Source organism: Gracilinanus agilis, chromosome 2 (genome assembly GCF_016433145.1).
Source record: "Gracilinanus agilis isolate LMUSP501 chromosome 2, AgileGrace, whole genome shotgun sequence".
In the NCBI taxonomy this organism is placed as follows: Eukaryota; Metazoa; Chordata; class Mammalia; order Didelphimorphia; family Didelphidae; genus Gracilinanus; species Gracilinanus agilis.
The window spans coordinates 277,683,180-277,704,339 of record NC_058131.1 but is presented as its reverse complement, the minus strand read 5'-3'; the positions used below and the strand labels follow the sequence as shown (position 1 = coordinate 277,704,339).

Below are 21,160 nucleotides of genomic sequence, written 5' to 3'. Positions count from 1 at the left end.
ACACTTAAATTCACATATTGAGTTCGTAGTAGAGCCAAGTTGAGTCCTCTGGAAGCCAGGGACTTGGCTTCCCAGTAGTATACAGGGCCGGCTATAGAATCATCTCCCACCCTGGCCATGGATAGTCCATTGAAAAAATAATTGAGTCCAGGGACACTCATTTAATGCTAAGCAAAGACTTCCTTCTTGGCTAATGGTGACTTCTGCATACTTTGCTATTCTAGCTCTTGCTGACGAAGCTGGCTACTATTTCTTTAATGGGAACTACAAAGTAGACAGTCCAAAGAATTTCAACATCGCCGGCACCATTGTGAAGTACCGACGGCCCATGGATGTATATGAAACTGGCATCGAGTACATCGTAGCCCAGGGCCCCACCAACCAGGGTTTGAATGTTATGGTATGCTCAGCAATAGAAAACCTATTATGCATAAAGTAGCCTGCCGGAGGGAAGTGTTGAAAGTCAGAGAAATTTTATTGTTGCCAATGAATCAGGAAAGAGAATTATAGGGATGTTGATAGCAGTGATATCACAGAAATAAGAATTGATACTTGTGATTACATCATAGAAATAGGAAGTGATGATGTCGGTGCATGAAATGAAATCACTATGCTTTGTGTTAATCAGGTTTGGAAAGAGCTGAGGACAGGATGAATGAATTTGGGTATATGGTACCGTTGGCTCGAGTGGGGTCTAATTGTATCCCTCCCTCTTCTGTCACTGAATGTGGACAGTATGCCCTGATCATTACTTTTGCCGGTTCCCAGTGGTATTTGTACCTTTTTTTTTTTACCCCCTTATAAAGATTCCTTAGTCTGGAGAGACTTTGAGTCTGTTGAACTTGCACCCTACCCCCACCCGTATGCAGCTGCCACATGACCTTAGAATCCTTCCAAGAAAATAATTCAATGACTTCCCTCCATCAAACATTCCAGTGCCTCAGTTTTGGGGATCTGAGCAGTGGAGTGGAGGGGAATTGAGAACATTCTGTCAAATCTCTTACAGATGCTTCATAACCTTCAATACAGGAGGAATGTAGAAACTTCCACTGAACTCCTATTTTTACAGGGACCATGACAAAAGAATGTCTTCTCAGGGTGCAAGAACCTGAATTTGGAATCAGGGGTCCTGGATTCAAATCCTCTCTATGATACTTATTTCCCATATAATCCAGGGCAAATCTGCTAGCCTCCAAGGACCTCAGTTTCCTCATTTGTAAAATGAGATCATCGGACTAGATACCTTTAACAAAGGTTCCTTCCAGTTCTAAACCAATACGGTTAAGATAGACTTTTGTTGTCAATCATACAAGCTGTTCATTGATTTTACCACAGACAGCTGGTGTTGATCAACAGTTACAGAAAATTAGAATTCCAATGCATTAACTGAATGCTGAAGTTGAACAGAAGAGAATTAGATCTTTGACGATCCAGAGAGCACGTATACTTCTCCCAGGAAATTGTTGTGAATAGCAATTCTAAACTGTGTGGGTATGGCACCAACTTATTGTTTACTATCTCTTTAGCTAAGAGACACTTGCTTCAAATTCCAGATGATATTTTGAGAGAGGCAAGATGAAAATAAGTTTTTCCTTCAAATCAATCTAAATATTCTGAGTACACTTTGATGAACCAAGATTGGCAAGACATAGGTGATTAACACCCTCAGGAATCCCCAACTTAGAGGGAGTCATTCCTAAATTCTCCATCATCCAACCCTTAATCAGAATAGTTAATGGGGGTTTCCCCTGGGGGCAGCTAGGTAGCTCAGTGGATTGAGAGCCAGGCCTAGAGATGGGAGGTTTTAGGTTCAAATCTGGCCTTAGACATTTCTTAGCTGTGTGACTCTGGGCAAGTCACTTAACCCCCATTGCCTAGCCCTTACCACTCTTCTGTCTTGGAACCAATACAAAATACTTGGAATGTATACAATGAAATACATAGTATTGGTTCCAAGATAGAAAGTAAGGGTTTTTTTTTGTTTTGTTTTGTTTTGTTTTAATAGGGATTCCCCCTTATCTCCTATCCCTCACGTGCTGCCTGGTTAAAAAGTATTTATAGCAAGGGGCAGCTAGGTGGCTCAGTGGACTGAGAGCCAGGCCTAGAGATGGGAGGTTCTGGGTTCAAATTGGACCTCAAGACACTTCCTAGCTCTGTGACCCTGAGCAAGTCACTTTACCCCCATTGCCTAGCCTTTACTGCTCTTCTGCCTTAGAACTAATACATAGTATTGATTCTAAGATGCAAGGTAAAATTTTTTTTTTTAAAGTATTTACAGTGAGATGTGTGATCTTGGGTAAGTCAACTTTCCCCCTCTGGGTCCGATCTGTGTAATTAATAAAGAGTTAGGCAAGGTATCTTTAAGCTTTGACATTCTATGTTCTAAGGTCCCTTCCATCTCTGACGTCATATATTGTAATATTCTCTTTTCTAAGGTCCCTTCCAGCTCTGGCATGCTATGATTTTGATTTAAACTGGAGGGGCTGAATGACACTCAGGAGGATAATTTATTTCTCCTCCAGGTATGGAATCAAAATGGCAAGAGCCCTTCAATTACCTTTGAATACACTCTTCTCAGAAAGCCCCACCCCCAGAGCATCCAGCCTGTCTACTATACCTTCTCCGAAACTGCTTCCGAGAGTGCGGAGAGCCGGGAATTTGATGGCGAGGGGCTGGTGGGCTTTGTCCAGCATAATGGCACCTACTATGGGAAATCGTCAAAGGAGAGGCTAGATCTAGAGAACCAGCTGTTTGGCCAGCAGGGCCCCTCCGAGGATCTCAACTTGAGCAAGGGCCAGGAGACCAATGAGGTGTACGAGAGGGCAGGAGGCATGGACTGTGAGGCTCCCCTGGGGGGCAAGGCCTTCCGAGGTAATGGGCCAGCAAGGGAAATTCAGGGGAGTGATCCCCACTGTGGATGATGCCAGACCAGAGAAATGTGGAAATGTGATCAGTGCTGCTCTCTTCTCCTTGGCAAAGGGCTTGAAGGGAAGGTTTCTCCCATGTGACCCTTTGGCAAAGGTCTACTTGTCATTTGGAGCGGGGGCCATAGCCACACTGGGAAACTGGCTGCACTCTCCCATTTAGGGATGTCTGGGCTCTAGTCAGAAGCCTCCTTACTTTCCCTCAGTTATGTTCTTATATGACTCAGATCATTCATCAGTCTTTTTCTTTTCTTTCTTTTTTTTTAATATCCTTACTTTCTGTCTTAATACCAACTCTAAGACAGAAGGTATGCAAATGGGATTAAGTCATTTGTCCAGGGTCACAGAGCTAGGAAGTATCTGAGACTAGATTTGAACCCAGGTCCTCCTGACTCCAGGTCTGGCACTCTATCCACCGTGCCACCTAGCTTTCCCCTTTGATCCTCTTTGGCACAAAGTTCTTGTGCATGGCTTTGGTCAGGAGTAGTCATGAAGACCATTATTAACTGTTCATTCTGTACTGGCCAACTCTACATACTGGAGCTGGGGCAGGTGATTCCAGAAAGGGGAAGCCCTGCCCTGTGGAACATTCTTGATTTTATGCAGCAGAGACATTAATGGGGACATTTGTTTTCCAGGGTCCCAGATTTAATATTATCAAGTTAGGTAAGCCCTTCCTATAGAAGGAGAACCAGTCTTCAGCAAAAACATGAGAAGCTGGGGTGGGGGGAGGCAGAGAAGGACCCCCTAAATCCCATTCTAAGCCCTTTTCTCCACTTTAAGCCTCTCTAACCCCATCCTCAGAGCCCAGGTCTTTCATGCTTTGACCTCTGAACTCTTTTGTCCTTCCCCAAAGGACATTTGACCTAAACCAATCTTGCAAAAAGGCAATGTTTAAACCAATAATTAACCTATTATTATTATATAAATTATTTTGTTGAGTCTTACAACAACTGAATGAGGTAGGTGCTACTGGTATTATTCCCATAGATTAGGAAACCAAGGTTCAGAGAGGTGTAGCAGGCTATGAAGGTCATTTTGCTGGTAAAAGGCAGAGGTGGGCTTTGAATCTAGGTCTTCCTGACTCCAGCGTCTTCTCTCCACAATGTTGCACTGCCTCTCAATCTATAGTGATCTATATTCTGTTCTGGTGAGGAAAAGCTTTTTGGGTTTAGAAGCTTTTCCCCCAGATCACTCCCATCATGTTGATGTCTGGACATCAGTCTAATGCTAGTGGAAAGACCCCTTTGGCATGATTCCTAGCCCCCTATAAGCAGATATTTGAGCTAGAAATGACCTTGGAAATGTCCTTATTTCACAGATGAGGAAAGTAAAGACCAGAGAGAATTGTATTTTCCCCCCTAACTTTGACCTTCTGTCTTAGACAGAAGACTGGCCATGGACTAGGTAATTGGTGGTAAGGGACTCACTTGTCCAGGGTCCCACAGCTAGGAAGGGTCTGGGGTCAGATTTGAACCCACGTTCTCCCAACTTCAGGCATGGCACTCTATCCATTGTGCTACCTAACTACCTCGGGAGGAAAATTGTATTGCTGAAGATTATTCAGCTAGAAAAAGGCACAGCTGGGTTTCCTGACTTTCTAATTCAGTTTTCTTTCCATTTTATTCTCCTCTTCCCCAATTTTTTTTACAAGATTCAAACACTACTCAGATGGTTCATACGGGAGAGAAGGAGGACCAAGACACTGATGTTCACTTTGCATCCCAGGAGTTCCTCTCCGAAAATGCCATTTCTGACCAGCTTTTGGGCAAGAGCTCTGACTCCAAGGAATTTGTCCTGAATGTAACAGTGAACAGCATTTTTGCTCAGAGTGACCCACATAACCCAGGGGGCTCACCCATGGACAGCCTCTATTTGGACTATGAGGAGAACGAGGGGGCTTACATCCTCAATGGTACCTATTTGGAGCTGACCAGTGATAGGATGGCCAACACATCGTCAGAGACACCGTTCCCCAATGCCAGTGCGACCCTCCCTAGTTCACCGGGAAACAGGACCCACAAAGCAAGGTAGGGGAGCTTTTCCCACATCCATAACCTACGCCTTTCAACACCAAAGGGCTGTGTTCTACAGGGGGACAAGGAGCATGGGCTTTTCTTCACAATGACTGAAGTTCCACCACTTCTGCAGAAGAGTACAGAGTTGGTAGGGAAATATCAGTAGGTCACCAGGTGGTTTAGAATGAGGGAGACAGGGCTGTTTATACTTATTCAAGAGATATTGGAGGCAACTGGGTGGCTCAGGGGATAAAGAGCCTGGCCTCAAAGCAAGAGGTCCTGGGTTCAACTTCCTAGCTGTGTGACCCTGCCAAGTCATTTAACCCCAATTCCCTACCTGTTACCACTCGTCTGATACTTAGTATCAATTCCAAGACAGAAGGTAAGGGTTGTTTGTTTTTTTTTTAAAGAGATATTGGGCAGTGGAGTAAAAAAAGAATTCTTTCCTTTTCTCTGGTTTGTAGCACAAGTTCAAGAGTTTAAAAATTAACATTATTTTCCTTTTGATTATACTGATGAGCTAAGTAAGTAAGGGCATAGTACTAATGAGCACTATGTACCTGGTTTTGGGCAGTGAGGTGGTGGAGTGGATAGAATGCCAACCGCGGTGTCAGGAGTGGATAGAACACCAACCATGCAGCCAGAAAAGCGCATTTGAACTCAACTGAGTTCAAATACAATCACAAAAACTTACTAGCTGTGTGACTCTGACCAATTCACTTCACCCTGTTTGCCTCAGTTTTCTCATCTATAAAATGAGCTGAAGGAGGAAATAGTAAGCTACACCAATGTCTTTGCTAAGAAAACCCCAAATGGGATCATGAAGAATTGAACATGACTAAAAAAAATGACTGAAACAACAACAGGTTAGGATTGAAATTCATAGGATCAAAAGGTTCAGGTGTCTCAATAGGGAAACTAAAACCTAGAGCAGCTAAGGAATTTGCCCAAGATCAAACAGTTAGTAAGTAGAAAAGTCAGGATTTGAACCCAGGGCCTCTGGCTCTGTTGTTCTTTGCCCTGAGCCATTAATCCCCGAGTAGGGACATCTGAGTGAGTGAGTGGACTTGTGGTTTAAATGTGTTATTGTTCTGTGGCACCTAACTGGTCAACCTTGACAAAGCATCAAGCGGACTGTTGTTCAGTCTTGTTCCGTGGTGCCACAATGTTTATCTCCTACAGAATCACAGAGCTTCTCAGGATCATAGACTTCTCAGAGCTTCTTAGAGGCAACTACATGGTGCAATGTCTAGAATGCTGGGCCCGGTGTCAGGAATACCTGAGTTTAAATCTGGCCTCAGACATTAACTTGGTAAATTTGAGCAACTCACTTAACTTATATTTCCTATAAAATAGGAATAATAACAGGCCCTCCGTTGCAGAGTTGTTGTGAGGATCAGATGTGATAAGATCTGAAAAACTCTTAGCACAGTGTCTAGAACACAGTAGGTACTATATAAATATTAGCTATTATAATAATTATTAACTAGAAGAGACTTCAGAGGCATCTTAGTTTAGCCTGAGAGGAATATCTTCTTCAACATCTCTGACCCAAAAGACATTAAGCCTCCATTTGAAAGACTGTAGCCTCCTAAGGCATCCCATTCCACTTTTACATAGTTCTAATTACTAGAAACATTTTCTTCTATTAAGTCAAAATCTGTAACTCTGTAACTTTACATCTATTCTACACCCCCTCCCCGAGAGACAGATATCTAGAGTTGAGCAGCATCAAGAGGAGACTGTGAGAAAGCTTGAGTCAGAAACATGGAAACAGGAAGGACTAGACAGTTTGGATTTGCTAACCTCCCTAGGTTAGCAAACTGATTCAAGACAGTTCCAGTTTTAGGTAGCTAGGTTGTACCACCATGGATAGAATGCAGTCATTGGAATCTGGAAGACTTGAGTTTGAATCAGGCCCCACACATTACCTAGGTCAGTGATGGTGAACCTTTTAGAGACCAAGTGCCCAAACTGCAACCTTCACACTTCATGTGAGCCACCCACTTACCCCAGAAGGGGGAGGGAGAAAGCACTCCCAATGGGCTGCTGGGCAGAGGGACGGGTGATGAGAAAAATGTCCTCAGGCACATGGAGAGGGATAAGAGAGCAGCTCCCTTTGGCATGCTCCAGCAATGTAATATAGGTTCACCAACATGGACCTAGGTGATCCTGAGGGGGCCTTTAACCACCATCTGCCTCAATTTCCTCATCTTTAAAATGGGGATAATAATAGAACCCTTCTCTTAGGGTAATCATAAAAATCAAATGAGATAATATGTATAAAATGCTTTGGAAACCTTAAAGTACTATATAAATTCTAGTTATAATGAATTTCTGTATTTGGGGCATGGTTGGCCAGACAGGCTAGAACCAGTGCATCTTGCTGGTCCAGGCATCAGGACAGAAATGGTTCCTAAGAACAGGAATTCATTTCAGAGTCCAAGTCATCAACAAATATTTTATTAAGTACCTACTATGTGCTAAGTGCTAGGAATTCCAAAAAAGTAAAAACAAAACAAAACAAAACAAAACCAGTCTCTAGTTTCAAAGATTTCATTCATAGTCTAAAGCAGTGGTTCTCAAACTTTTTTGTCCTACTGCCCCCTTTCCAGAAAAAATATTACTTAGTGTCCCCTGTCACATACTATCACCGCTCCCTTACAGTTATTCACTGCCCCCAAATGCACCTATGGCCATCACCGCCTCCCTGGATCACTGCAGCACCCACCAGGGGGCGGTGGTGCCCACTTTGGGAATCACTGGTCTAAAGTATGAAAAATTATATGTGACGATTGTACAAACAAGACATATACCAGGTAATTGAAGATAATCTCATAAAGAAAATACTAATTAATAGAAGGCCTTTTACAACCTGAGCAAGAAAGTGTGGATGAATGAAGGAGCATAAATTAATCCCTCCTAATAGAGAAAATTCAAATTCAACTCTCATTGAATATCTGTCCCCATCGCTGATCTTGACTGAGGGAGATAAGGGAAATGATGAGGCCCTTGTCCTTGAGCTGATCTTCTACTAGGGGATCTAAGGCACCTCAACAGAGAACTATACTAAAAAAGCAGAGGGTCTTAAGTGCTTTAGAGTGGAACAAATTCCTGTGGGAGTACACAAGACAAGAATGATTATTTCTTCTCTGGGGAAGAGGAAAGGCTTCCTGGAGGAGATGACACCTGAGCAAGGCCTTGACCTGTGTGGAAAATGTCAGTGTGGTGGTCAGCAAAGCATCTTTGTTTGGGAAAGAGAACCATTGTCTAAGAACGTGCCTCTATCTTAATAAAGTTTCTTGGCACCAGGCTTAGCAAGGATGAGCACAGGCTAGTTAGTAGTTGAAGTGCACAATAGGTTTTTGAAAACAATCTGCCATTATTAATGCAGCTCTGAGAGAGGATTTTGGTGACTTTTGTTGTTGTTTTTGTCAGGGTTAGGGGAACAGTGAACTCTACTTATGAAGGTGGGTTTCACTTGGGAAAACACTAGAGAACTGAGTCATGCATTTCTTAAGTGCCAGGTATTGGGAACAGAGACAAAACAATCCTTGTACACGAGGGACTTACTTTCTATTGAGAGGATACAGCATGTACGCCAATTTCTAAGTCCAGAGTTATGCAAAGTCATTCCAAGAGGGAAAGAGTACAAAGAACTAGGGGCAACCAGGACAGGGTTAGTGTAGGAGGTGGAATTTAACTGTTGAAGGATCTGAGGGATTCTAAGAGGTAATCCATCCCAGTCATGGCAAGCCATCTGTGCAAAGGCATAACAAAGGGAAATGGAATGTTTTATATTGGAAAGAGCTAGCACACCAGCTTGACTAAAATCATTCAATAAAGTACCTATTAAGCTCCTACTGTGTGCCAGGCAGAGGCAACTAGATGGCTCAGTGGATCGAGCCCTGGGACTGAAGTCAGGAAGACCTGAGCTCAAATTTGACCTTGGACACTTACTAACAGTGTGATCCTGGGTAATTCACTTAATCTCTGTTTGCCTAGAAGGCAGCTAAATGGATAGAGCACTGGGCCTGGAGTCAGGAAGATCTGAGTTCAAATTTGAACTCAGCTGCTTGCTAGCTGTGTGACCCTGGGCAAGTCACTTCACCTCTGCCTTAATCCACTGGAGTAGGAAATTACAAACTCTAGTATCTTTGCCAAGAAAATTTCATGGACAGTATGGTCCATGGAGCCACAAAGAGTTGGACATGACTAAATGATTAATAATAACAACCCATGTTCTAAGAACTAGGAATCTAAAGATAAAAGTTAAATAGCCTCTACCCTCAGAAATTCTAACATGGAGATAACATATACACATATAAGCATGTACAGAATAAATGTGTGTATGTATATATATATATACATACATATGTATATATATAACAAATATAGTACAAAGTAGCTTAGAAGGCCACTAGAAGTTGAGAGATCAGGAAAGACTTCATTTAGAAGAAGGTCATGCTTGAACTAAAGCATCTAGAAGGGAGCCAATTATTCAAAGAAGCAGAAATGAGAAGGGAATGCATTTCTAAGCATGAGGGATGGAGCGATATGTGTGTGTGTGTGTGTGTGTGTGTGTGTGTGTGTGTGTGTGTGTGTGTATAAAGTAGCTAGTGTACCAGATGGCTGTACTGTAGGATATATGTAAAGAAGAATGAAAAATTAGGAAGGGGCCAGAATATTTGCTTCTATAGGTATTAGGGAGCTAGTAAAGCTATTAGGTGGGACAATGAAGTGGTTAGACCTGGACTGTGGGAAAATGGATCTGGGGTTTCTATGGAGGTTGGATTGGAGTGGTGATTCTCCATCATGGTACAGGGGAAAGCATGCTGGATTCACAGTCAAAGGCCCCAGGTTCACATCATGTTCTTGATGCTTACTACCTATGGAACATCTCAAGTGTTAAGTGAAGGACTTGGACTTGATGGGTTCTGAGTTCATCAGCCTAGGTCTTTGATATTTCACCCAAAAGGAAATGACTACAATAGTCAAGAGAGAGATGATGAGGGCCTGAGGTGGGGTGGCAGTTCTGTGAATGGAGAGATGATGAGGATCTGAGGTGTAGATGATGAAGGTCTGAGCTGGAGCTATGTGAATGGAGAGGTGATGAAGGGCTGAGGTAGGGTGGCAGCTGTGTGAATGGAGAGAAGGGGAGGCCAAGGTAAGAGATTTTTGTGGAGACAGAAAGTCAGATTTGGTAACTGATTAGGTACGTGGGGTGGGGGGAGTGTGAAAAGTTGAGGGTGGTGGTCAGTTTGGATGACTGAAAAGAACATGAAAGAACTATGGGAAGGTCCAAAGGAGGGGATTCAGTTGGGAGGGCTTTAACTGCCGGGCGTTTAACAGGTGCTCAGTGTTTAAAGTTGTTCGGGGCTTTATACAAGGAGGAGTACAAGGACTGCAGCTCCTGCCCCAAGGATCTTGGTCTCTGAGATTTTTCTCCTAGTGGGGCGACAGAGGGCCTTGCAGATAACAGTGTAAACAGAGTGACCTTTCTCAAGTCAATAAGCTTCAAGACAAAGTTACTGATGTTCTGGTTTGGCTTTTTCCCCACCCAGTTCCATTTTTAGAACTGACACAAAGCCCAAGGGGAGGCAGGGATGGGGGGAGGTCCCTGAGATCCCATCTGGGCAATTTTGCTTTCCATTGCAATGTGCTGTATTGTCCTCCTTTGCAGTGATTCACCCCACCTTATCATGTTCTTGCTCTTGACAGAAACTGCCTTTATCCTGGGGTGTTTGTGTGTATGTGTATGGGAGGGGTGGGGACTGGTAATGGTGATTAAATGCCTTGTGATCACTGACCTGAACAAATTTATTAACAAGCAGATGAAGGGGCAGCTAGATGGGCCAGTGGATAGAAAGTCAGGCCTGGAGATAGAAGGTTCTGGGTTCCAATGTGACCTCAGTGATCCTGGGCAGGTCATGTAACCTCCATTGCCTAGCCCTTACCACTCTTCTGCTTTGGAACCAATACATGGTACCGATTCTAAGACAGAGGGGAAGGGTTTAAATACAACAGCCACTAGATCAGTAGGCAAAGATTGTGAAGGGAATAATAAGGTTTGGTGAGGTTTTGCTTTTGTTTTAGTTTTTTTTTTTTCCTTTGGAGAAGGTGGGAACATCAAAGTTGGTTATAAGGACCTTCAATGATCGTTGAGCACTTCCTAATTGTCAAGCCTTTAGCTAGTCGAAAAATTACTACCCTCTCCCAAATTTACATATTTGAGCTAAATAGAACAATCTAGACTCTTTGGGGGGGGCATAGTTATAGCTTTACAAGATACCTGGTAGCTTTACAAGTCCTTTAAGAGGTTAGTTAATAAAATAAGCCACAAAATTTGGACTTACAAGGTAAGGACATTGACAAATTGAAGGGCTTCCAAAAGAAGGCAGTGAAAGGATGTGGGGGAAATAAAACCTTTATTAAACACTTACAGTGTGCCAGGCTAAGTGCTTGACAGCAACCCCATCAGATAGGTTCACTCTCTATTTTATAGTTGAAGGAACTGAGGTAGACAATGGTGAAGCAACTCCCAGCCAGACTCATGTTGATGGTAAATGTCTGAGAGTGGACTTGAATTCATCTTCCTAACTACAGGCCCAGCACTAGCCACTACCCCTCTTACCTGCCCCAAGGTTATGATATGTGATGATGAGTTGAAGGTATTGAGGGGAGGGTATTAAATCTGGAACAGAGGACACTGGAGGTAGAGGAGAGAAAGATACTCACTTCTGGCGTTTGATCAGTTAGAACAGTGGTTCCCAAACTTTTTTGGCCTACTGCCCCCTTTCCAGAAAAAAATATTACTTAGCCCCCTAGAAATTAATTTTTAAAAAATTTTAATAGCAATTAATAGGAAAGATAAATGCACCTGTGGCCATCACTTTTCTCCTGGATCGCTGCAGCACCCACCAGGGGGCGATGGCGCCCACTTTGGGAATCACTGAGAAGGTAAAAGGATTCAGATTTTGGGGCAGCTGGGTAGCTCAGTGGATTGAGAGCCAGGCCTAGAGACAGGAGGTCCTAGGTTCAAATCTGGCCTCAGACACTTCCCAGCTGTGTGACCCTGGGCAAGTCACTTGACCCCCATTGCCTACCCTTGCCAATCTTCCACCTATAAATCAATACACAGAAGTTAAGGGTTTAAAATCTTAAAAAAAAAAAAAAAAAAAAAAAAAGGATTCAGATTTGGTCCTAGACAGCAGAACTAGAAGCAATAATAGAGGCAGATTTAGGGTTGATTTAAGGAAAATCTTCCTGATAATTAAAGCAATTCCAAACTGGAGCAAATTAAATCAAGAAATAGTGTTTTGCCCCTCAGCAGAAGTCTTCCAACAGACTGGATGACTAGTTATTGGAGATGTTGCTGCAGAAGAGATTCTTATTCAGGCATGGGTTGGACTGGATAGCCCCTGGGGGTCTGTCCAGTTCTGATCCTGATGCTGTGTCTTTGACTACCCCAGATTTGAATTTCCATTACAATAACTTCGTCATTCAGCTATTTTGGTCGTGTCTGACTCTTCATGACCCCTTCTGAGGTTTTCTTGGCAAAGATACTGGAGTAGTTTGCCATTTCCTTCCCCAGTTCATTTTACAGATAAGGAAACTAAAGTAACCGGGGAGCAGTGACTTGCTTAAGATCACACAGCTAGGAAATGTCTGAGGCCAGATTTGAAGATGAGTCTTCTTGACTCCAGAGCTGGGACTCTCTCTATACACTGTGCTACCAAACTGCCTATTACAAATAAACCAAATCAAAATAAAAGATACAGTCTCAAGAATAGTAGATACAAATAGCTGAATATGAGTAGGACAGAAAAGGAGCTTATGATACATTTAGGGTACAAGAAAGTTTAAGAAAACTTTATCTGGTTAGCGGATATGTTCATATCATTGAAGAAAGGACTTCAGGGAAGTTGGGCCTAGAAAGTTGAGGGGACCTTGATTGTATGGTCTCTCCTAGTTTTTTTTTGTTTTTTTTTTTTTGGAGGAGGTGATTAAGAGGACCCTGTCTTGACACTAGTCAGCCAAACCAACAGACAATTCCAGGCTGAGAATCCCTGCCAAAGGGAAAAGATTGTTCTTGTGCTACGTTCCTCTTCCCTGCCTAAGCATTGCAAGAAAAGCCACCTTGATTGGCCCCTGACCCACTACCAGGCCATCTCAGACTGAGGAACACAGAGAAAAAAAAAAAACAACTATCTGTTTCTCTGCCCCTGTCTCTGTCTCTTTATCTCTGTATCTCTTTTTCTGTCTCTTTTCCTGTCTCTATGTCTGTCTCTGTCTTTCTCTTTCTCTCCTCCTACATGATAGAAATTCTATAATAGCTTACTGCTGTTTGTACTCAGATGACAAAATAGAATAATAGTTATGTCTGCTCCTCCATGTGGTCCAGAGACTAAATGGTTCCAGATGACAGGACATCTTAGTTATTTATAAGCCAGTGCAGGACAAGAGGGGACCAAATGCCTTAGTTCGTTTAAAGACCACCCTCTAAGCTCTAAGGTACTTGGGAGGGGGTGTGAACAAAGGGTGACTTCTGGATCCTAAGGCAGGTCCCAAGGAATTCTGGAAACGGTTGGTTTTCTGGTAGTCAGGATATTAAAGATTATTTATCTTACTTAAATAGAGATACCAGCACATCTTTATGAAGTAGTGCCAGTATAATTATGTAGTGGCAAAGGATTGAACCTGTAAACCCCCCCCCCCCCAGAAAGACACCTGGTATATTAGAAAGGAAACTCACCTGGAAATCAAGTGACCTAGGCTTCAGTCCTACCTTGCTGTGTGACCTTGGCCAAGTCCCTTTCTCTCTCGGGGCCTCAGTTTTCTCAAATAGGATTACGAGAGGGTTGGATTAAATGTTCTTTAAGGTCCCTTTGGATCCTAAGAATGTGATGATTATATAAAACAGTTCTAGATTTTTGTCTGGGGCATGCATATTAATTCTGAGTGAGTGAATGAATGGATAAGTGAATGAATGAAAAACACTTATTAAATGTGTCAGGTATTGAATTCAGCTCTAGCCAAACATACAAAAGAGTCTCTGGAGTCAGGAAATTTACCTATAGGAGAATGGTGACCAGAGCAGGTTGTTTTTTAGTCTGGGAAGTCAAAGGAAGCACCTGAGCAAAACTGATCTCATCTTTCCCTCCGAACCCATTGCTTCCTTGGACTCTACTTTCTAAGGAGTTCTACTTCCTACTAGGGTCCTCTAAGGCACATAGCTGGGGCTACTTCTGTGATCTGTTTAGGATACCACCCAGAAAGAGTCTCTGATTTGTATGTGTGTCTAGTGGCGGGGCAGAGAGGAGATTGTTTGTTCTGGGTGAGTCTCAGAGAAAGGCAGTGTCTTACGTCGTTTTTTTACTGGTAGTGCCAGATTTAGAGCTATTCCCCAAGGCCAAGGAACCATCAGGCGATGAGGCAGGCACAGAGGCAAAGATGTTTGGGAGAGATAAAGCCCCCGGTACAGTGAGCTGAAAAGTGAGTAGGCTAAAATAGCCACGTCTCCCCTCAGTTCTAAACACAGGAAATTATGTCTGCCCAGTTGAAAGGTAAAGTCAGAGCGGGCCTTGGAGGTTGAGAAAGAACATGAAAAGAAATGCTATTTCCATTCTTCTACGTAACTGCTACAAACAGTTAAGGGAGGGGCCATTGGAATCAAATGTTCAAAACAAATGGTGTCCCTTTTTTAAGCCTTGGAAATTAAAAACAAGAACAACAATAACAAAAACAAAACCGCAAAACAAACCCTGAAAAACAAAACCCTGGGGCTTGAGCCTTCAACGGGCATTTCAGAGCTTCTCCTTTCTAGAAATAGTGTAAGCTGCCTATCTCACTGGGCTAGAAGCAGCTGAACAATAGGACCGATGAAGACTGTGACATGAGATTTTCAAATGCCCTCAATTTACAATCTTGGTAAATCCCAAGCTTGGCATTAAGATATGATAACCGTCAAGATATAGTATTGTCTGTTTCACCCTTGGGCCACCTGGACCTGATTAGTTGGGCGTACCAGCTCACTTTCCTGGGTGCTTTTCTGTTTGCATCTATCTCTGAAGATTTCCAAGATGGAAACCTGTTGGCATTGTTGTGCAAATAGATGAAATGTTTTGCTTTTTTACCCTCCCTAAAGATATGGCATGTGCTATGATGCTATGTAGACTGTTATGCCTGATAATACCTTTTGTTTCCGAGAGATCAAGAGCTGGTTTTGAATAACACCCCTTTCCCCCATCAAAAAAAGTCAAGCATTAGTCACCATACTGGGCTGAGTGCAGTTATATGTAACCACCAAGACAAAGATGGCAGCATTTCTTCACTCTAGAGGGGTGTGGCTCATTTAATTTTTCCTAGTTTGGGGAAAAATGGAAAGCTGTTGAAAAACAGAGCTCGAGGCCCCATATATAGTTATGTGTTTTTCAAATAAAGCAGCTTGGAACAATGGACAATTGGTACAATGGATTTGGAGTCAGAGGACATGGGTTCAAACCTCACTTCTGCCAATTTACCAACTATGTGACCCTGGGCAAGTCAAGTCTCTCTCTAGGATTCCTTAATTGTAAAATGCCACTCTTTCCTTCCTCCTTTCTCCCCTCTCATTGGTTCTCTTTCCTTTCTTCTTTTTTATTTCCCTCTTTCTTTTTTTCTCTTATCTCTCTTCCTCTTTCCCTCCTACTTAATATTCTTTCTCTTTCTATCTCTTCACTTTCTCTTCTTTCCCTTCTCCTTTTTCCCCTCCCACCTTCTGACTAAAGTCCAGAACTAGGTGTGCCGCCAGTAAATGGGGAACAGCTATGAACAAATCATTAGCTAGAGTCCTATTTGTCAGGATAATTAAGGCCCCGTGTTAGCATGAGGGTGGGACTCCTCTGGGAAATGGAAGATCAGCATTATTCATGCTAGCTTATGAAATCTGAACAGGAGTTCCCCATTTAAATCCACAGATGGCTTTAGTTGATGATAGCTGTCTAAACATGATACTGGTTAATAACACTATTCTGTAGTACTTTAGTTCACAAGGAACAATCACCACAAAACTGTGGGGTAATTTCTACCCTGCCCAAGGAGCCCATATGACTAGGAAGTAAAACTGGGACTTGAATCTATGACTTTTAGGTCCAAGTTCAATGCTCTTTACATCATACCATGCCAATTATTAAATTTGCTAATAACCTGGACCCTATTAAAATGACAAGAATCCAGGGCAGTTGGATGGTTCAGTGGACAGAGCATCAGGCCTGAAGATAGGAGGTCCTGGGTCCAAATCTGACTTCAAAAACTTCCTAGCTGTGTGACACTGGGCAAGTCATTAATCCTGTTTGCCTAGCTCTTGCCCTTCTGTCTTAGAAATGTTACTAAGGCAGAAAGGGCTTAAAAATAAAAAATAAATTGTCATAAACCCCCACCAACCTTTAGGTTATGTCTCATGGCCCAAAGGGAAAGGAAATATGTGGTGAGAATTTGGTTCAAGCCTTAAAATGGGGTTTAGGGTTCAAGTTATCTGGTTCTGACCAAATAAGATAGGATCCTTATCATACTCTTCCTCTTCCAGGCAGATCTTGGGCTAGTTCAGGAAGAACTTTCCTTGATATCTGACTTATACCTCCTCTGCTTGCCCTTTTTGGGGGTGAAATCCCAAAGTTACAGTGGTTTACTGCTATTGGTAGAAGGCACAAACTGAGTTTCTAAACTGAATTTTTAGGTTGTATTTGTACCTTAAAACCAGATTAAGGAAAGGAACAGAGATAGTAAGGTTAGATTAATCTAACAATATTATTTAAAAAAATAATCTAGTTAGGGGCAGCTAGATAGCACAATGGATAGAGCCCCAGGCCTAGAGTTGAGAGGACTTGGGTTCAAATGTGATCATTGATACTACCTAGCTGTGTGGTCCTGGGCAAGTCACTTAACCCCAATAACCCAGCCCTTGCCATTCTTGGTTCAAGTCCTAACTTTATCACTATTTGACTTTGGATTCATCTCTTCCTTCCTCTGAACCTCAGTTTCCCCATCTGGAACATGAGGGGTGGATCAGATGGTTCTTTAGCTTCATTCTATGTCTTGATATTTTATGTTCTGAGGTCCCTTCTTGCTTGAACATTCTGTGTTCTAAGGTCCCTTTCAGCCCTACTGCTTTCATATAATTATAATTCATCTGTGCTTTCTTTTGGAAAAAAAAAAAAAACCAAAACCCAACAACCACAAAAAGCCAGTTTGTGTGTGTAGACCCAGACCTGAGCTGAAATGTGAACGGGGGAGTCAAGAGGAGTCTTGGCAGTGCAGAGAGCTGGGGCTGCGGTACTCACAGCTGACTTTTATGAGGCTTTGCTGGCCAAGTGGCTGGTGTCCACCATTCAATTAAACATCTCCAGCTGAGGAGGGGGAAGCAGCAAGAACTCAGATGTTTTCAGCCTAGGGATGCCTTTTCTGTAGCCTCAAAGGTCTGAAGCTTACCACCCCAGCTCAGCAAAAAGGAAAAGAGCAAAGACTTGGGGTTGGAGAGCTTATATTCCAAAATACTCATCCTTTCACAGGGAGCCTTGAGCTGGGTAGAGTGTCTAAGAGGTCATTGAGTTCCTGGCTTTTCCTGTCTTCTTCTGGAAGGAGAGACCACACCTTTAATACCTGGGAGGCTTAGCATGAGATTTTGAGCTGGGAGACAAAACCCCACCCAAAATCAAACAGACTTCTTTCAGTTCTAAATTGTTTCTCCTTGTGGGTGCTTTTATCCCATTCTCTCTCTATTTCTAGAGAGTGGAAGCTCTAACTCTAGCCAGGCTGGGGATTCTACTGGGGGAATCGGGACAGGTATGTTATTGAAAAAACAAACAAACAAAATAAAACAAAACCACACACTGAAAAAACAAACAAACCCAAACTAACCCCTTTCTACTACTACACAATGCCAAAATCCAAGCCCCAGAATCAGCTGGAGGGTTCTGTGGGACAGGCTGGAGTTTTTCCTCGTCAATTTCTGTGGTTGGTTTTGTTTCTAGGACCAGGCCCAAGTCCAGGAAGCAAGGTGTGAGTCCTGCTGACATGTACAGGTGGAAGCTCTCTTCCCACGAGCCTTGTAGCTCCACCTGCACAACAGGTAGATGTCATGCATGAGTTTTGATTTGCAGCCACCATTGAGTCCACGTCCCAATGCATGAGTCATCATCATTACCTCACCATCACCTTCACCATCACCTCTCCATTCCCATCATCATCAGCAAAACACTCCTAGTGCCACAGAATGTCAGATCGGAAAAGAGCCTGACAAAACCGAGAATATCAGAGCTGGAAGAGGCCCTAGAACATAGAATGTCAGAGTAGAATGAGGGGATCTTAAAAGTATTAGGATAGAAACCATGATGGTTGGAGCAGGAAACATTAGATATAGCACAGAGGATGCTGGAGCTGGAAGGGACAATATTGTTCAAAATTGAACTTGCTGGTGAGATTCTGTACGCCAGAGGTGTCAAACGTCTAGCCTGTAGGGCATACACTGGACAAAACCAGATTAGAATCTAATTGGGCAGTCAGATAGGTGGCTCAGTGGATTGAGAGCCTGGGTTCAAATCTGGCCTTAAACATTTCCTAGTTGCATGACCTTGGGCAAAACATTTAAACCCAATTGTCCAGCCCTTATACTGACTCCAAGATAAGAGATGGGAGAACTTACCAAAAAATGTAATTGGGAAATGTTTAACAAAATAAATAAAAATATGACACAGTATTCATTCTCCTTAAATTTGACACCTCTGCGTACACAATTAAATCACAAAGCTACCCCTCTAGAAGCTCACGAACCAGTGAAGATCAACTTGCAATTATCTATGCTAATGAAGAAGTGAAAAGAGTAATCCAAAGTCACATAGATCTGATTTTGCCACAAATCCCCGCCCCCCCAACAGACTTTTCCTCCTAATTGTACTTTGATTGGACAAATGTGGTGTTTAAGTGAATTTGTTTTCTAGGGTGAGTGAGGTGGGGATTGGAGAATAGTGGAGGTGTTTCAGAAACTCCTGGAGGTGGAAAGTCAAGAAAAAGACTACCTTGGAATTAAATAGTTGTCTTAGGAAATGAACATGTAAATAACTGAGAGTTCATAGTATAGAGAGATGGGAAAGAAACATGCTTAAAAGCAATAAGATATTGAGAAAACATTTGCTTAAAAATTGCTTTTGGGGGGAGGGAGTGAATTTAAGAGCTAGATGGTCTCTTGTTTATTTAGAGGTTTTTTTGGGGGGGGTGCGAAAGAGAAGCTTCAATTAGAATTGAGAGAACTGAAGTAGGTTCTAGTTTCTGTTTAAGACTAAGTCTAAAGCTTAATGATGTCCTAGCATCATCCCTAGAGTACTTGCTTTTGAGTCTTTTTTCTTCCAGTAATGGGAATGGGTTAAAATGAACCAAATAGTCCCATCGGAAGCAAGAATGATTGTTTGTAGAATGCATGCCTGGTGTTAGATTGCCATCTATGGCAACAGAATGGGAGGAAGTTAGCTGATCCACATGGGATTGGACCCCTAAGCTTTACCTTATTAGCACAGTGTGCTGATTACTGAGCAAACTAGCCACATGCTAGTCAACATCAAAGGAGGAGAGATATGACATTCAGTACTAGCTTAAACCTCTTAAAAATGAACCAACTTCTCTGATCTTGGCTCCACTCCAAGTCTCTGAGAGATTTGACTGCATCTTTCCATACTAAGTAAAAATTAACTCATGTTGAATACCAGACACATTAAGGGGCTAGTTTAGAAAGCCTGGCTTATGATGTGACCTTCGTTGGGCAGGTTGCTTCCCCTCTCTAGGTCTCAGTTTCCTCCTTGATAAAATGAGGGAGTTGGACTAGACTTCAAGGTCTCTTCTAGCTCTGAGGTTCCAGGACTTTATTTGGCAATCAAAATAGAGACCAAATTTAAAGGAGGTTGGCTTTTTGATAGAAAGATGGAAAGGGGAAAGAATTCCTTTGCTCAGAGTCGGAAGATTACAGAGTTCTAGCTTTTTCCTCAATTTGAAGAGGGATGCTATGCAAGTTACCTTCTATAATGGGTTTGACTGTCCTCATCTGTAAAATGGGAAGAGTACTAGCTAATTATCTCCCCAACGGTAGTTGTGAGGGTGAAGTGAAATAGTAGGTGGGAGAGGGAAAAGTCTAAAGCCTACTTCATCTTACATAGGCTAGGGCTTATCTATCAGAGCCATAATATTTGGGGACTAGGATCAATCCATTATAGCACTCTAGACACGCAGATGGCTCCCTGTTTCCCTGGGCTACCTGGTTGTGCCAAAAGAGCCAACATACACAAATCAGTAGGGAGCAGAAGCATTAAGTGATGGAGGCTTAGCAATCTTGGAATCCTAGTCATTTTAGGAAGGAAAGCTATAAACCTGTGTGTGTGGTTATGATGATATGCTCTTATGCTATGGGCAATACACAAAAACCTTTAGCCCCATCAGCCTTAACCATCCTAACTTATAAGTCCCTTAGACCTTGTGTCATAGAATGCTTAAAGCCTGGTAAATGTTTTAAGTCTCATCTTTCTCCCCCTTCCTTAAATTTGAAAGTGGTATCTATATATGATAAAGATCTGATAATATGAATACTGGTGGATGCCCCGATGTATATTTTTGATCTGGTTGAATTCACCTGAATGATTTGATTGGGTTGACTCTGAATCAGCAATGGTGAGATCATCTCCATCCAATAGAGTATGTTGTTGTAAGAGAGAAAAGAGGATAGAACTCTGGCTCTGGAGACATGGTTTCAAATCCTATCTTGCTTGTATGATCTTAGGGAAGTCACTTACACCTCCCTAGAGAACCTCTTTATTGTCTTCATTTTAAAATGAAGAAATTGGAGTATATGGCTCTTGGGCTCCCTTCCAGCTCTGTCTTTATGAGACAAAGGAAATGATTTGGCCCTCATTGCTAATGAATTAGCCTCCACAGTGTCCTCATAGATGATACCATTAGAATATTAGAGAACTGTACTTCTTCTTCTTCTTCTTCTTCTTCTTCTTCTTCTTCTTCTTCTTCTTCTTCTTCTTCTTCTTCTAATCCTTACCTTCTGTCTTGGAATCATACTTTGTATTGGTTCCAAGGTAGAAGAGTGGTAAGGGCTAGGCAATAGGGGTCAAGTGACTTGCCCAGAGTCACAAAGCCAGGAAGTGTCTGAGGTCAGATTTGAACCTAAGACCTCCCATCTCTATGCCT

At 42.5% G+C, this 21,160-nt stretch overlaps 1 protein-coding gene across 1 annotated transcript in view; it reads left to right on the top strand.

The window, feature by feature from the left end:
• The window catches only part of ADAMTSL2 (ADAMTS like 2), a 58,201-nt gene that overhangs the window by 21,846 nt on the left and 15,195 nt on the right, over window positions 1-21,160 (top strand). The window contains exons 10-13 of the mRNA XM_044663951.1: window positions 225-400; window positions 2,523-2,871; window positions 4,579-4,954; window positions 17,953-18,050. Of these exons, the coding sequence (XP_044519886.1) occupies window positions 225-400; window positions 2,523-2,871; window positions 4,579-4,954; window positions 17,953-18,050 (999 nt within the window). The remainder of the gene's footprint in view (window positions 1-224; window positions 401-2,522; window positions 2,872-4,578; window positions 4,955-17,952; window positions 18,051-21,160) is intronic.